Source organism: Athene noctua, chromosome 22 (genome assembly GCF_965140245.1).
Source record: "Athene noctua chromosome 22, bAthNoc1.hap1.1, whole genome shotgun sequence".
In the NCBI taxonomy this organism is placed as follows: domain Eukaryota; kingdom Metazoa; phylum Chordata; class Aves; order Strigiformes; family Strigidae; genus Athene; species Athene noctua.
Window position 1 is genome coordinate 9,467,323 of NC_134058.1, and position 15,638 is coordinate 9,482,960.

General features: G+C 45.9%; 1 protein-coding gene across 3 annotated transcripts in view; it reads left to right on the plus strand.

The window, feature by feature from the left end:
- EPHB2 (EPH receptor B2) overlaps positions 1–12,336 on the plus strand; it is a 137,431-nt gene extending 125,095 nt beyond the window's left edge. For all 3 annotated transcript variants that reach the window (XM_074925076.1, XM_074925077.1, XM_074925078.1), the window contains exons 14-16: positions 2,147–2,340; positions 3,003–3,158; positions 6,137–12,336. In XM_074925076.1, coding sequence (XP_074781177.1) covers positions 2,147–2,340; positions 3,003–3,158; positions 6,137–6,245 — 459 coding nt within the window. In that variant the 3' untranslated portion in view covers positions 6,246–12,336. The remainder of the gene's footprint in view (positions 1–2,146; positions 2,341–3,002; positions 3,159–6,136) is intronic.
- The last annotated feature ends 3,302 nt before the right edge of the window (positions 12,337–15,638 follow it).

Here is a 15,638-nt window from a genome sequence, read left to right on the forward strand (position 1 = left end):
CACAGCACGTACAGCATCTCCTCTCTACCAGCCCTTCTTTGCTGCTCTCCCAGGCCCAACTGTAATTTTCCCTATGTAGCCTTCCTTCTCAGCAGTGTATCCACCATGCTGCTGGATGGGTATGACTGGTCCTTCCCCAGGAGGGTGTACAGCCCTGGGGTAGCCCACTGGCTTCTATCCTTGGAGGTATGAAAGACATGGCTGAACAAAGCCATGGCAGCCTTGATCACATGGTGAAGATAGCCAGAGACATCGAGGTCCTTCCTCTGATCCCTGAGAGATGTTCTGTCAATCTCGCTCCACTTCTTTATCATCCCTGTGGCGAGCTGGTCATTTCAAAATGCTGCCCCTGATTTCAGTTACTGCAGGATCCTCAGTTCTGTTTTTTACCCTCACTTCTGGCTTTTGTTGCCATCACAAGCCTGTTTCTAGTGGCCAAGGCTCCTTCTGCTTGCCTTTCAGTGCCCATGCTGTGTGTATTACCATAGGATTCATAAGGTCAAGAAGGGAGGAGAAGCCTGCCTGTCACATGTCTCTGTTGGAGGAACATATGCCCCTGGAAGAAGCTGTGCAACTCCATCCTCCTTGATTACCCAGGCGAGGATGGAAGGCTACAGATGCACAGTGACAGGGAGATGGGTTTCTCCTTGAAGAAGATCCGCTAGCCCTTGTGTGTGTGCTGTTCCCACCGAATATTGCAAGACCAGACATTTTCCCAGTTCATGTGGTGCAATAAGGAGAACCCAAACAGGCATCAGCTAGAGCCGTCGTATGTTGGTCCACAGAGCTGCAGCATGGCATAGGCAACATGTGCTGCAACCCTGCTCTGCATGCTGTACCAAAGTTCCCCTGTGTTTGGGTCTTCTGACCAAGGTCTTGGTCCTCCCCACTGTGTACTTCAGTTTGCATGTGCACAGGACTATGGGGAGATCCAGCTCTTACTGCTGGCTCAGCGCACCCAGCCCTGTCCCACAGCACAACCCTGTCACCTGGAAGGGCTGGGTTCTTGGCAGGAGTTGAAATCACCACTGGAGGAAGGAAGCCACAGGGGCACCTTCCCCTGTCTGTAACTCACAAGCAGACCCTTCACTGGATGGAGATGTTTGTGCTCTTGTGTTGTGCTGTGTACCTGTCCAAAACCATGGAACGGTTCTCTCTGATTCATCTTTCTCATGCCTGGAGCTGCAGGCTCACACATCCTTCTCAAAGTAGTAGGGATGTAGCAGCTGAACATGAGCCAGCAGTGTTGCCCAGGTGGCCAAGAAAGCCAATTGGATTAGGAATAGTGTGACCAGCAGGAGCAGGGAGGTGACAGTCCCCCTGTGCTCTGCACTGGGGAGGCCACACCTGGAGGGTTGTGTCCAGGTTTGGGTACCTCAATCCCAGAGAGATCTCGAGGGGCTGGAGCGAGGGCAGAGGAGGGCAACGAGGCTGGGGAAGGGCTGGAGAATCAATCCTGTGAGGAGCCAGTGAAGGAGCTGGGAGTGTTCAGTGTGAGGAGGAGGAGGCTGAGGGGAGCCCTCATCCCTCTCTGCAGCTCCTGACAGGACATTGCAGAGAGGCTGGGGCTGGGCTCTGCCCACAGGGAATTAGTGACAGAACAAGAGGGAACGGCTTGAAACTGTGACAGGGGAGGCTCAGACTGGACATGAGGAAAAATGTTTCCCATTGAGAGTGGAACAGGCTGCCCAGGGAGGAGGTGGAGTCCCCATCCCTGGGTGTGTTTAAGGGCCGTTGGGATGAGCTGTGGGGGGATGTGGGGTAGGGGAGAACTTTGTAGAGTCAGGCTGTGGGTTGGACTCGATGATCCGAAGGGGCTTTTCCAACCTGAAGGATTCTGTGATTCTGATGCTCTTTTCTCAGATTAGGAGACTGATGAGCATGGCTCATCACAAGTAGTCAGAAAGGCTGCATGCCAGCTGAGCAAGGCTGGCATCACCTCCCAGGACGACATGACATGCAGAGGGCTGGGAGCTGGGGAGTGTGTGGTGGTGGCTGAGATGATAGGCAGCACTAGGTGTAGGCAGAGCAGCTTTGCTGCAGTATTGCTGGCCTTGCCAGTCACCCTCAGAATCTAAGAAAAGGAACATTATGTATTAAATAGGTTTTATTGCAACTGTATTGATCTCTTTTTCTCCTCTCACAGGTGATAAATGCTATTGAGCAGGACTACCGCCTGCCACCACCTATGGATTGTCCAAATGCTCTGCACCAGCTAATGCTTGACTGTTGGCAGAAGGATCGAAACCACAGACCCAAATTTGGGCAAATTGTCAACACCTTAGATAAAATGATCCGAAATCCTAACAGCCTGAAAGCCATGGCCCCTCTCTCCTCTGGGTATGTATCTTTGCCTTCCTCTTGTCCTTTGGCTTCTATTTGCAGATCTGCTGTCTTTTGTGTCCTGGTGGTACCATCCTTGCATCTCTCTAGGCTAGCTAATTTAGAGGCAGCTTGGCCTGTGTTGTTTGATCCTTTCTAGGAAGGGCATTAAAAGATGTCAAGGTCACTCTGGTCCTTCTCCTTGGACAGGAAGGACTGATGAACACAGACAGCTTATTGAATTGGACAGTGTGCTCTGCACAGTTAGAGGAGCATCTCCGTTTCATGTACATGTGATTGCTGGATAGGTGTGGTAGTCCAGTCTTGCCTGCAGCTGAGGCAAATAAAGCTTCATCAGGTAGTATGTTGTTTCCCTGGACTGGGTAGGGATACACCAACTTGTGAGAAGCACTGGCCCCATTATGAGAATGTACAGCCAGGATTTTAGAGCTGCATCCCATCATCTTTCATGATTCCTACCTGTCCTGTACAAACTGGTCCAGAATGACCTCTCTGATGCTCTACACAATCCTTCCCTCAGTTGAATGGAGTGCTTTCTGGGTGGTACTTCTTAATATGGTGTGGTGCAGGCACTGTGCATGATGCTGGTCCAGGTTCCTCCAGCTGATGGAGGGTGCTTGCCACTGTCTGTTCTGCTCATTCCCCATTTCTGTTTTCAGGATGAACCTCCCCCTACTTGACCGCACAATCCCGGATTATACCAGCTTCAACACTGTGGATGAATGGCTGGATGCCATCAAGATGAGCCAGTACAAGGAGAGCTTTGCCAGTGCTGGCTTCACCACCTTTGATGTAGTATCTCAAATGACTGTAGAGTAAGTGCTCAGGCTTCTAGTCCCAAAGCACAAGAAAAAGTCTCGGTAGTTTAACAACAATTGGTCGTTATTGAATTAGTATTCATTTTCACATGATGTATTTTTACTTGTATAGAACTTGTTGCTTTATGGATCCACTTTTAGTCTATTCAGTTTCTGCAGAACTGCTCTGTTCTGCAGGTTCTGTCTTGTCTCCAGACGGTGTGTCTGTCTGTTGCTCTGTATCTGCAGAATTAATTTCCACGCTATCATGCTGCATATCCCCACTGTGAAAATGAAAACCCTCACAAGGGTCTCCAAAACTCCAACATGGAACAAATGGAGGTTTCAGACCAGCATTAGACAATTCTCCAGCCACTCAAGAGCACTTTCAGATTCTGCAGTCCTCTTGGATGTACAGCGCATTGGCGATGGAGACAAGCATGCTGCAAACAAATTTCTGCCTGTGAAAGGCATCTGAAAGTCCAGATGGTTTCAAGTTTGCTCTGAGTTGTTCTGCATCCAGTAAAAACATCCGCCAGTGGCAAAATCTTAGCAAGTTATTCAGAGAAATCAGGCAGCTGAAATCCATTTGTGGTGCTTTCCGAAATCTCTTGGGGCTAGCTGGGGCTTTGGTGCCTCTGGTGAAAGATTTGTGGTTGGTTGCTGTTAGCTTTAGAAGCCCTGTCTAAGAAAGTGCCAAGCATGAAAGCCATCTGTAAGTACTATGATGTCTCTGCGCCTGGTAACCAGAAAGGTTTTTGGATTTGGTGCCTAATTTCAGACTTTAAGTCTACCAATGAATCATAATCTATTCATGCAAACAGCCAAACTGACCTTTTCTGGCTTTTCGTTCTAATTTACTGCCAGGAAATTCACATGGCAATTCTGTTTCAATACATCTGTGGTACAACCCCAAGGCCCTGGGGATGATTTTGGCACACTATAGGCTGTGTTCATACAACAGAAAGAGAGTCCATAAAATCTGAAGGATAGGGAAGAACTTTGACCAAACTGGGACATCACACCCACACCACAACCCAGCCCTGCCTAGGTTATGCTATTTGCAATATATATATATAACAACAGACATTTCTGCAGGCAGTCCAGCTGGTGAAGTCTGTTTTTCACAGACATGCTCAGTGTGCCTTAAATGCCCCTTTTCCCAGTTCCATACCATGTCCCTCACAGTATCTTCCAAGTCCTCTCCCAGTGCCTTCATCACAATCACAAGAGTATCCTCAGCTCATGACACCACCAGTTTTGACAAACCTCCCTTCCACATTTCTCAACTGCTTGGCTGGACATAATAATAGAGAGAAGGACACTCCAAGTCCTTTTTCCTTGGGAAATCATGCTTCAACATCACTTGAAACCACCTTCTAATGTTCACTGGTCTTTGCAGAAATAGATGGTCATGTAAGTGGAGCTTAATTGCCATGAGACACTGGTTTCTTCAAATTTGGATAGCCAGTAAAGTAAATTCGATTGAAGACTAATTCAGTTCACCAAATCCACGTGATTTCAACACTGACCTGAAACTGAAAGGTTTCTTACTGTTTTGTCTGCATGCTGGGATACTCGGGCCACCAAAGGACTATGTCCAGGGCAGAAAGCTTAGGGAAGCACAGGGTTGTGCAGACCACAGTCTTATTCTGGTTTACAGACATCAGTGAAGACCTTGGGCTTTGTTCCCAAACAGAACAAAAGCAAAAGCCAAAGTGCCAAATGCATCCAAGGAGGAAAATTTCCTAGCTCAGCACATCTGGTTGGGGCAGAGGAGGGCATGGAAAGCCCTTACAGCAAGAAAAGCAGTCCCTGTGAAGGATAGCATTGTGGGTGCCAGACTTGTGTAGTGTACTAGCTGGTTTCCAGTTGCTTTGCTGAGCAGGAGTCTGGGCAGCAGCAAAGCTGTGTCTTGGATGTTCACTCTCACACCAGTCAGAGTGAACGGGCTGAAGCATGCTTCACTGGTGGTTTCCACACAGTTACCACCAACCAGAATGTGTAAATCTATGTCATTGCCCCATGCCCAGCTTTCCTTCTTCATGCTCCTTTTGTTTGACCTAAATCAAGCTCTAAAGCAAACAGTCTCACATGCCTCTTGTGCTAGAGGATTTTTTTCCACCTTTCCTTGGAGCTCCTGTTGACCCTTCTTTGCCCATTGACTTCCAGTCTAAAACAGACAATGGGTTTGTCACACTTCCTCTTAAAAGTCTGTTCCTAACACTCACAGAAGAAGAAAGGGCAACTAAAAATGTTTAGTCAGGTATGGGTCACATCTCATGAATGCCATCTGTTCCCTGATCAGAATAATTCATGACTGAGATTCATCCACCAAGAGGGAGATGAGCAGCAAACTCAGCTGGAGCGATCACAGAAAGGAGCAATGCAGAGTCACAATTATGCTCTTGGCATGACCTTTATTTTTCCCAGATGCCTAATATCTATTAAAAATAGGAGTGCAAAAATTAGATTGCTGTGATTTAGCAAAGAGGATAAGTAGCAAAAGTTTATCACTTCATGGCCTCATCAAATCAAAGCAAAAGTAGCAAGAACAGCCATCCTCTGCTGTTGAAGGAGGAGTAAGATTCACACTGATGAAGGTGTAGCACATCCTATTCATGTGTCTCCAGGGATGGAAAAAATGGGTTCCTGTGTCACAAAATGAGAGAATCCAAACATGCAAAGAAAGAAACAAAACAATACAAAGGTAGAAAACCTAAAGCAAATTCACTTACAAGCAGTGAGCAGAGCCTGTGGTATTTGGTTTCCGGTACTGTGGGGGTGCTGCAGGTAGGTATCACACGCAAGGATTGGGAGGATAAGCCAGGAAGAGTCAAAGAGAAAGAGTAGAGCAGATCTGCTTGCATGTATTGCATTTATGGAATAGATCTGTGGAGACTTCAGCTCCCTACACACTGTGCTCATATATGGGCTTGTTCTGCTGTGAGAAAATGTCTTCTGATATTTATGCTTTGTTTTTTTTCCTCCCAAAGGGACATTCTGCGAGTCGGGGTCACTTTAGCAGGACACCAGAAGAAAATTCTGAACAGTATCCAGGTGATGAGAGCACAGATGAACCAAATTCAGTCTGTGGAGGTTTGATAGCTACGTGTCCTCCTGCTCCTCTTCCTTGAGGCCCTGCTCCCCTTTGCCCCTGTACGTCCGAGCTCCAGTTCTTGAGTGTTCTGCATGGACCAGAGACAGGCAGCTGCTCTGAGGATCATGGCAACAGGAAGAAATGCCCTGTCATCAACAATGAGAAGTCGCCAAGAGCTTCTAGAATTTAAGCAATGGAAAAAGGGAACAAAAAAAAAAAAAGACAAATATTTTGAAAAAAAACCTATTAAATATTTTTAAATAATAATAAAGCAATTGCATTCTTGAAAAGGGCTCCAAGACCAATGGGAGTCTCCAGAGGAAGAGAGCAGCTTCATCTGTTTCCTCTTGCACAAGGCTGCTGCAGCTGGGCCCAGACGCCTCTGGAGCAATGAGACTTTTTCAAGAAGATGAATGCAAAGAAAAATCATGAGAAGCACTTCTCTTTCTCATATGGGATGGCGGCTCTGGGAATGTCCTGCAGCCAGCAGTCCTTCCCGAAAGCCCCTGTTAACGAATCAAAGGGGGGAGAGAGAGCTGAAGCTCTTTGGTGCTGTGGAACCAAGTACATCTCAGAAATTGATGGACTTCTTCAAAAGCTGAAGACTTTTTTTTTTAAACAAATAAACTGAGACTAGAAGAGGCTGTTTCCGACAAATGAGAAGGAATCTGTAATGCTTTGGGGGGGTGGGGATGGGAAAAAACAATCCTTTTTACATCTCTTATTTTCTCTTGTCATGGAACAGTTTTGTGAGTGACAGTTTCCTAAGGGTCCGTCCATCCACCCTCCAATGGCATCATTGTCTCATACATATCATATGCACAAGACTTTTAGTGATGTCCTCACTAGATGCCAATGATCTTTTCCCAGAAGACTTCCCAAGTACAGTATGTAGTAGTTTTTGATTACAAATGCTGACGTGTACCTTTATTTTTTGGTTGTCATTGTTGGGAGATTTGTCCTTCTACCTTGCTTTGTTAACACCGGTTTGTGAGTTTGGGGTTGGAAATTTTTGGTTGGTTGGGTTTTTTTTTTTTTTATGAAAAAGAAATTACATCTCCAAGAATCATATCATTCAAGAACTTCAATCCCTTCTCTGTGGAAGGAAAAATTGCAGCTTATTGACAATATGCCAGGAGAAACATTTTTTTATATGCACATTTCCTCCTGTTTGCTTGTTTGTTATTTTGCAATTTGTCATGGCCTGACAGATGTTTCTAACTGTTGGGTTTTCGGTTGTTCACCAAGAAGAAATGACCACCTGCTTGATTCAGGGTTGCCGGTGCAGGAGTGAGCAGCATCACAGAGGGTTTGTGGGTTGGTTTTTTTTTCAGGAGGGAGGGAAAGAGAGGGGAGGGCAGATGGGTTGTGGGACAGAGTGATGACTACACAGCTGGCTGTCGGATCCTTTGGAAATGTCTGACTGCTTAGAAAGGTGTCAGATTGGTGCACGGACCACAGAAAGCAGGGTGATCCTGGTCCTCTAAGAGGAGCTCGTGGAATGTGGTTTCTCAGAGTCTGAATTGTGTTAGCTGTTGGGTGTGGATGGTTCGCTGCAGTAACCAAACTCTGTGGATGTGCTCTGTGCCCTTTGGGCACCCAGTCCACTTGTTAGACAATGTGCTGGGGGCTCTGAGGCATCTTCAGTCTCAGCCACTCGCCTCGAGGAGAGCCTGGGACAGCAAAGGCAAAAACTCTGATCTAGTAGGCCAGGTCTCCAGAGGCAAAATGCTGTGGTTGAAGCTGAATGGTCAATCAGTGGATATCTAAATAACTGAAATAAATACTTTAGTTACTGACCAGGTCTTTGGTATGTGTAAATACCACCAACCAAGCGCAGGAGGGTACAAATGAGAATCGGGCTTGTGCTCTGTATTCAGCACCACCTCGTATCCTTTTAAACATGCCTACCACCACTCACCTTCCTCTGGCCACACGGGGCCTATTTCTACACATCTCCTGGGCATGGCCAACATAACTTGTGTTTACAAGCCCTTGTCTGCCATTGCCATGTCATTCATAGGGTCCTCCACTCATTTTCAGCAGCATGAGGTGTTGGAGGCATGTTCACTGGGACCTGGTTTGCTGTATTTTCCAGGAGCTGAATCCAAGAGGAAGTGTCTGCTCTGGATGAAACTCCCAAGCTGTCTAGACCTCTGTGGCCAGACATCATCTCCCTAGACTGCTTATAAAATATGAGGCCATTTATAAAATACGTAGCATTTTCCATTTTCAGACCAGATCCAACAATGAAGCACTTAGGAGTGGCAGCAGACCGTTCCCTACAAATAAGTTATGTCTCTGCTTAGCTCTTGCACTGTCCCAGTGTTTGGTGCACAGCTTCTGCAGCAGGGACCTTAACTGAGGAATTTTCCTTCCAGCCCTTATTCATCTGAGATCTCTAGTGCAGCGTTGTATTTTCATTTGTATACAGTACGTCCCTGTTGCTTCCAAAAGTGCATCTATAGTCATGTGAACATCAGTAGCAGGGGACACAGGGACATATTCTGTGCTCAGTGTCCACAGTGCATCCCCTCTGACAGCAATGCCAATGCTCTTCATCTCTTTCAGATGGCAGAATATGATGTAGAGTGAGGGATGAGTGGACTATAGGCATGTTGTATGCAGGTGTTGCCTGGACATAATCAGCTCTGTCCTATATCCAGCCTATTTTAGCCTGTGTATCTAACAAAGGGATGCTTTTAATGCCTTTGCATTTAAAGAGCAATGCTCCTGGTCAGGAAATGGACTCAACTTTGAAAGAGCAGCATGCAAAAATTGATGGTGTCAACTAAACCACATGAAGTGCTTGCAGAGGGCACACAGAGAAACAAGAAGCTTTTCCGTGCGCCCTGTCCTGTAGAAGTGCAGAGCAACAGTGAGACCTGCACACATGGTGCATCTCCGTCTCACATTGTAGATGCTGTATTTTAACAAGGAACAGTTGTCAGTCTTTTCCAAAGGCATGTCTGAAGCTGTTTGGTGGCAGTCCAGGGTGAGGGAAGCATGGTGCTGTGCCAAGTTGTCTAGTCATGGCCAACCAGCTACTTTATGTACAAGGGATCTTCGCAAGAACTGTCTGTCTAGAAAACACCAGCAAATTCCTGTGGAGCAGCCATGTGGAAGGAGCACATGATGCCCTTCAGTTGTCCTCCCCAGACAATTCGTGACTGTTCTCTTCCATCCCTTACATTTCTGCAGATACTAAGGAGGAGCAATGGCCAGGCAGCATCCCTTTAGAGCCCATCGTTATTAAACAGGGCTTGGAAGGGCACTTCAGGTCTTAATTTGGAGACATTCTGTCTTAATGCACTGAATCTCCTCACTGGCTAGCATTATACACATCTACCTACCAGACCCAACCCACTGTGAAGGATGGGACCATACTGAGCTCAGTGCCACAACTCACCAAAGCCGTGGCAGCTGTCTGCAGGACAGAGAAAGCACGTCCTTGTCTCTTCTGACCAAAAATCACATGGCATTGGTACTAAAAGTAGCACATTCCCATCTGTTTATACCAGACATCGCTGTGACATCTGTCTATATTTGACTGTGTAGGACTAATGGAGAACTGGACCTAAAATAGAAATGATCCATAAAACCAAGCTCCTGTAAAGTATTTTGGTTGTAAATGTCTCTGGAGCATGCTCCAGTGGAGGACAGAGTCACTGAAGTGACTTTAACATATTTATTTAATGGGTATCAAATGTACTGCTATGAAATGACAGTCTAATGGCAAAATTCAAGTTCACGGGGAGAACATGTAACAAGGGGAAAAGGCACTTGCTAACATTGACACTGTGAAATACTGTTGTGCATGTGCATGTGTGCATGTGTGAATACTTAACAAAAATTATCACAATGAGATTTTTCAGGCAGCTTGTTGCAATTTTCACATTTCCCCTCCACCTTTCAAGCTACCTCCCAGACCTGCCTTTCTCTTCCTCTGTTTCCCACTGCCATCTGCTGCTGAGGGTCACCTGTATCTGGTGATGTCAGCCAGTAGGATAGCTGAGTAGGATGCTAAGTTGAAAATACTAAGTTGGTTGGCCAGTGAGAAGTTCAAATCATACGGAGCATCAGGGGCCAGAGTGGAGAAAGCAAAGCATATGTGGATAGTAAAAAATTAAAACACATTTAGTGGGTCATTTTCAGCTGTTGCCACCAGCCCTTTCTTTAGCTGCCATTAACAGCAGAGGGGTGTGCCAGGCAAAGGGAAAAACAAACTTGTAAGATACAGCACTGCCATGAGGAATCACTTGCCCTTGCCAGCTGTGGGGACACAGAAACAGGGCACTCCCCCTCCCCAAATTATCTTCCACCCCTCCCTAGTAAAATCTCTACCTTTCATAAACTTAATGGACATTAGTGGTTTTCAGCAGCTGAGGAGCTGCTTGCTGCAGTCTGTCTTCTCTTCATAGCGTCCTCACTACCGAGCAGTAGTTTTCAGTGGCAGTAGTACATGCACAAGGCTGGCTGTCACAGGGTTTACTGGTTATGGAGTATTTATTTAGAGTTATAATTCAAATGTAGCGTTTTATCCCACAACCCCACTGCAGTCATTATATTAGCATTGTCGGACCAGTACGCACCCGTGTTAACAAGTGAACCATGTGCAGGGAAGCATATAAAATAGTGCCCCAGTCCAGGATGGGGAGAAAGCGGGGCTACAACTTCATATAGCTCTGGCTTAGCAGGTCTGCCACAAAGGGTCTGCTGCCCAGCCACAGCAGCACGATCCTGCTCTCCACTGGCTGCCTAAGCACTGTCCGGTGCAGAGCTGCCTCATGGTCTGACATGTCATGAGCTAAGGAGAGAGGATGGTTTGTCACTATTAGGAGCTAGCTGTACTAACAATGCTTTTTCCACACCCCTTGAAGTTGCTCTTTGAATTGGTGTTAAAGGAAAGGTTCTTTCCCAGTAATTATCCCACAGGCTACAGATTAGCAGTGGCCTGGAGAGAAAACCTCTTGATGGGTTTTGAGAAAACTTATATTTTCCAGACTGATTTATACAAAACCTGGAGTCAGGGCTTGAACTCTGCTGCATCATTAACAGTTGTGTCCTCTGATGATATAATAAATCTGTCTGCCTTGGTTGTATGAATCCAGAGTGTCTGGAAGTATCACTGTTGTCTGGTTTGTCTTAGTGGAGTCTATTTTTAAAATGTATTTCATCTTCCTTCCTGAGTATCTAACTTGAGGCTGATTTAGTGTAGGTCTTCTTCCGTCTTCAAAGATTTTATGTACTTAGAAGTTCTTCACATACAGGATTCAGCATTTCTTCCTTCAAAGTTATATGAACAACTAATGTAGTACCAACTTCATTTTTATATTCTACTGGTGGCAGTTATTCAATGCCATTAAAGGCATCCTAAAAATTACCTTCTTTGCTGTGTTCCCCTCCTTTTACACTGCAATTTTTTAGTGAACTGGTGTTTGACATGCTTTCAGCTCTAGGACCAATAGTCCTTTATATCAATTAAGCCAAATGAGATGTCCTCAGAGTTGCATGATCTGAGCTGTATCTGCTTGCAGTCACCACAACCACATTCTGTCCTGGAGCTCTAGTTGTGACTTGAGCACTGGTCCCATCTACTTGTTGTGTTGGTTCCACCATTTTCACAATTCAGTGCAGTTCTGCCACTGGCTCTCTTACAAGCTGTTCTCACAAAACAATTCTCTTCTCTATTGCTGGTTTTGTCTTGTCATTGCTGAGAGGCGCTAGGATCCTCCTACTATGCAGAATATACGTTTTTTTATCTTCAGTCACATTTTGGCCTTGTCTTTAGACTTCTCCAGGATGACTTCTCTTCTTGTAACTAAGCCCTTCCCAAAGACAGGACACAACTTTGGTCTGTGTTTGCTTCCATATGTGTTGTGATCTTCCAGAGTTCTAGAAAACTCCCTGCATGCTGCAAATATTTCCTAGAATTTACCTTAATGCTCTCCCTCTGTTATTCCTGCCAACTCCACTGACAAATGTTATTTGCAGAAATTTGGGACTGGAAGCAAGAAGTCCTCTCTCCCCACAAGTATTTGTTTGTCTTAATCTGCATTCTCAGGTGTGTTACAATTGATTCAGCAGCCTATCTCCCTTTTTTTTTTTTTTTTTTCCAATTCTGCAAGAAATTTCTCTGCAGTCCTGTGCTTTGTAGCAGCAGCAGTCCCACTTCTGTAGCATTGTCTGATCAGTGGCTTGCTCACTCTAACCACAGACTGCCAGATATTCATAGTGCCCCTGATTGTCATTCCTGCAAACAAACCACAAGACGTGACCTTGCGTGCCTCTTTTTTTTTTTTTTTTTCAGGAACTCCATTTTGCCTTCATGAAAAAAGAACAACAAATATTTGATTGATCCTTTTCCAGTTCTTTCACTGCAGTAAATTTCAGGAATTTTTCAGTTGCCTCAACTGTAGCTTCTACTTCTACCTCTAAGGTCAGTCTTCAGTTCCTGCACAGATGTCATGCTGTATAATTTGATGATTCCTACTAAGTCTAGGAAAGAATTAAACTTTGTCAAGTCTTTAATAGCCAAACATCTATGTTAGCAAAAACTAATGGAATGAGTTCAAGGAAGACTAGGGGGAAGCACAGTATTCTAACCTGGGGTTAGTCAGATCACCGTCTTCCCACAAATTCCCTTTCTTCAGCACTTCCAGCTCACTGACTCCAGTTTGTGGTGAGTGAGCTGGTTTGTGAGTTTGGGAGATGGAGGTTGACAAGAGCATCAGACCCCAGCTGAGCAATGCCTTGCAGACATTGTGGACACCAGCCTGAGACAGATGGTGTGGCGAATCCACACCCTTGCTTGGTCTTAGCTAGTGGAGAATAAATGTGAATTCTCTATTTGCTAGCAAATATTAACACTCAGTAGCCTTCACACAAGAATGTTGTTATGAGCCAGTAAATCTCTGATGTGCCAGCTTCTCAAATAGTGGTGGTACTTTTGTCCTCCTCAGTTAAAAGGGATATGCAGAAACTAAGAAGCATACAGATACGGGTCTCAGGAATAGCCAGAAGTCTTTGAGAGGTATAAAAGATAAATAGATTTTGATTCTTGGTCTGGCAGAGGTAAACCATGATGATAAAAAATTTCATGCCATTAAATCTGCAAAGATGTGAGTAAGGTGGCTAAGCAGCAGTCACTATTTCTCACAGTAAAAACACTAAGGCAGGTGAAGCAGAATATTGTTTGGCACAAAGCACAATGATTGAAGAGTGGAACTCGTTGCTGGAGCACGTTGATACCAAGCGTTAGTTGCATTCAAAAGATGACTGGTGTGGAAGAAAAATCTGTATATGCCACCTCAACACAAAAATACCTCTTCCAGTTTTTCTGGGTCATGGATGTCTAGGGGCATGGGGTGTATAACAGAACTCCTACAACACTTCTTTTATACTGTTGTATTCTTGGGACTGACACATTTTAAATCTCTTAAAAGCCCAAACACTCTATCAAGCATCATTGATTTTCCATTTTTCACTCCTTCTGGTGAAGGATTTCTGTGTAGAGCCAGAGGGCTTCCTGTGTCAGAGGAAATGACTTGCTTCCTCCTCCCAATCCCTTGTGTAACACAAGGTGTCCCTGGGACTCAGCCACAGCATGTCATCAGTGCCTCAAACAGCAGTGGCACAAAAAGGGAGACTGTCTTGATGGTCTGTCATGCTCTGGCTGTGGAAGTTGTCTGTGAAAACATCCTTGCCTCAAACCTTTTATGATTCAGAGAACCTGATTCACAGAGAGGGCTGCTGGGGTAAGGAGAGGTGCCTTTCCTTCTTCCCCTTCTCTGCTGTGGTTTGGTGTCTGACAGTGAGACTGTTGTCCTTCTGCGTTGAAGGCTGGCTCAGCCTGTGTGAGCAGATGCTGCTGGTTGCTGGGTATCTAAGCATGAGTCCAAATGGACCCATGAGAGCTGCCTTAAGGATGAAAATGTAGGAGCAGAGCCTGGGACAAGCTTCTAGAATGGACAAGGAAGTCTCGATGCAATGGAGTAATTCAGGGTGGGGCTGGGTGCACGCAGTGAAATCCCATAGGCACCCCAGAGCAGGTACTGGGTGCTGGGGGCTCCAGAACAAGATACAGACAGGTATTAAGTTCAGTTACAAGTGCTGGCCCAGCTCTGAAGATGAATTTTTTCTTTATGTCTTGGGGACAGCTTAGAACCAGACAAAAAACAAAACAAAACAAAACACAACCTTCTGTTGCTTAGACTACCTGATGGCATAAGTGAAAAACTATTGGACATGGGCAGTGACTCATTTCCCTCTGCAGAGCAGCCCAGGAATGTGGGAGAAGGGCCTATCTAGAGCCGAAGGGGTCCGTGACTGTGTAGCCCTGTACCCCTGCAGACCCTTGTAAACTGTAGAAGACCAGGGAAGGGACACAATCTTTGGTGTGCTTTTGCTTGCTTGGCCTGCTCTGGGCTCTGATCTCCAATAGGGACTGGAAGGGAGAGGGCCAGTGTCTTTCTAGCTGATGGTTTTATAATCCGTCTGATTGGTTTTTTTGTTCTCTGAAAATCCCAGCTCCCATGTTTATGATCCCAGGAGCACTGAGGTCATATGAGAATCACAGCTTTTATTGTGGGACAGCCCAACCCTCATGTGAGGAAACCAAGTTGCAGGGCTGTGGGTTTCATGTCGGCCAGCCCAGCTTCCAGTGACCACTGTATCTGTGCCCACCACACCTGAGCACCTCACAGTCTGTAAAGCACATGTCCTAGAGGGAAGCCAAAGCTTTCCACAGGACTGAGGTACAGAGAAATAAAGACTGACAGCTACAAAGAAGTCAGGGTACAATTCCTGTTTGAACAGCTGAGTTCAGATTTCAGGAGTTCCCAAAATACTGTGGTGATTCTGGAGTACGAACTTGTTTTGGGGTCACCCAGTCAGGTTGTGGCTAGGTCCCTCAGGCCAGTAGAAACACTGTTGATCTTGCCTTCAAGCTCCAGACTTTCTTCCAAGCTGTTCAACAGTGGAAGGAAGTGAGACACCACAGCTCATCCCACACAGGATCAGATCTGTGCGGAGTGGGCAGACAAAAGTCTGGTCACCCCTGTCCCATCAAACGGTGAGAAGATCTGGGCAATGACAAACCTGGCTTGAGCAGGGGTGGAAGGACAGAATTCCTGGAGGGTGAGGGAGCTAGAGATACTAAACATGAACTTGGGATCTCAGACAACTGCAGTTTGTGGGTGCCCTGACGTGTGCCCCTTCTGCAGGGAGAGCAGTCCCTGGTGCACACATCTCCAGTGTGCCAGGCTGTGGTCCTTCTCCTAGATCATCCAAATCCTTTGCTGAGGTCCTAGCTTCACTTCTCCCCTCTCCATAATGTCCCTCCTCAACAAAGACCACACATCAAGCACACCACTTGCTGTCCTGCTGGAGCTGGAGGG